General features: G+C 45.1%; 1 protein-coding gene across 1 annotated transcript in view; it reads right to left on the bottom strand.

Annotated features, from left to right (window-relative positions):
* The window catches only part of LOC112070336 (A disintegrin and metalloproteinase with thrombospondin motifs 19-like), a 32,146-nt gene extending 32,023 nt beyond the window's left edge, over positions 1 to 123 (bottom strand). Inside the window, exon 1 of the mRNA XM_024137753.2 lies at positions 38 to 123. Within this exon, the coding sequence (XP_023993521.1) occupies positions 38 to 84 (47 nt within the window). The 5' untranslated portion in view covers positions 85 to 123. The remainder of the gene's footprint in view (positions 1 to 37) is intronic.
* Positions 124 to 1,099: the final 976 nt, after the last annotated feature.

Genomic DNA, 1,099 nt, shown 5'->3' with positions numbered 1-1,099 from the left:
CTGCATATTTACCTTGTCTGGGCAGGCTGATATTTACCTTGTCTGGCAGGGCTGATCTTTACCTTGTCTGCCAGGGTTGATCATTTACCTAGTCTGGCAGGGCTGATTTTACCTTTGTCTGGCAGGGCTGATCATTGCACTTGCGACTTGAGGCTCAGGTTGGTTAGGTGACGACCATCTTTCGGTTGTCCACCACACTTGTAGTTTTGTATGACAATGTAAGGTGGCAGGTACGATTTCTTTCTTTCTCCTAGAGAAGAAAAAATCTAATATGAACGACAAAGTTATTGGAAAGGGATCAACAATGTCCTGTCCAGGGCCCTGTTTCTCATCTAGCTTAATAACCCCTCTTAAACCTGTTCCAGCCTCTGTTTCTCATCAGCTAATACTCTCTTAACCTGTCCCGGCCTCTGTTTCTCATCTAGCTAATAATCCTCTTAACATGTCCCGGCCTCTGTTTCTCATCTAGCTAATAACACCCTTTAACATGTCCCGGCCTCTGTTTCTCATCTAGCTAATAACTCCTCTTAACCTGTCCCAGCCTCTGTTTCTCATCTAGCTAATAACGCCTCTTAACATGTCCGGTCTCTGTTTCTCATCTAGCTAATAACTCCTCACCTGTCCGGTCTCTGTTTCTCATCTAGCTAATAACTCCTCTTAACCTGTCCCGGCCTCTGTTTCTCATCTAGCTAATAACCCCTCTTAACTGTCCCGGCCTCTGTTTCTCATCTAGCTAATAACTCCTCTTAACATGTCCCGGCCTCTGTTTCTCATCTAGCTATAACTCTCTTAACCTGGCCCGGCTCTTTTTCTCATCTAGCTAATAACTCCTCTTAACATGTCCCGGCCTCTGTTTCTCATCTAGCTAATAACGCTCTTAACCTGTCCCGGCCTCTGTTTCTCATCTAGCTAATAACCTCTTAACATGTCCCGGCCTCTGTTTCTCATCTAGCTAATAACTCCTCTTAACCTGTCCCGGCCTCTGTTTCTATCTAGCTAATAACCCCTCTTAACCTGTCCCGCCTCTGTTTCTCATCTAGCTAATAACTCCTCTTAACATGTCCCGGCCTCTGTTTCTCATCTAGCTAATAACTCCTCT

The sequence above is a fragment of the Salvelinus sp. IW2-2015 genome, unplaced genomic scaffold (assembly GCF_002910315.2).
Source record: "Salvelinus sp. IW2-2015 unplaced genomic scaffold, ASM291031v2 Un_scaffold1296, whole genome shotgun sequence".
Taxonomy (NCBI): domain Eukaryota; kingdom Metazoa; phylum Chordata; class Actinopteri; order Salmoniformes; family Salmonidae; genus Salvelinus; species Salvelinus sp. IW2-2015.
Note: the sequence above shows the minus strand (reverse complement) of the source record. Positions and strands in the feature narration are given on the sequence as shown.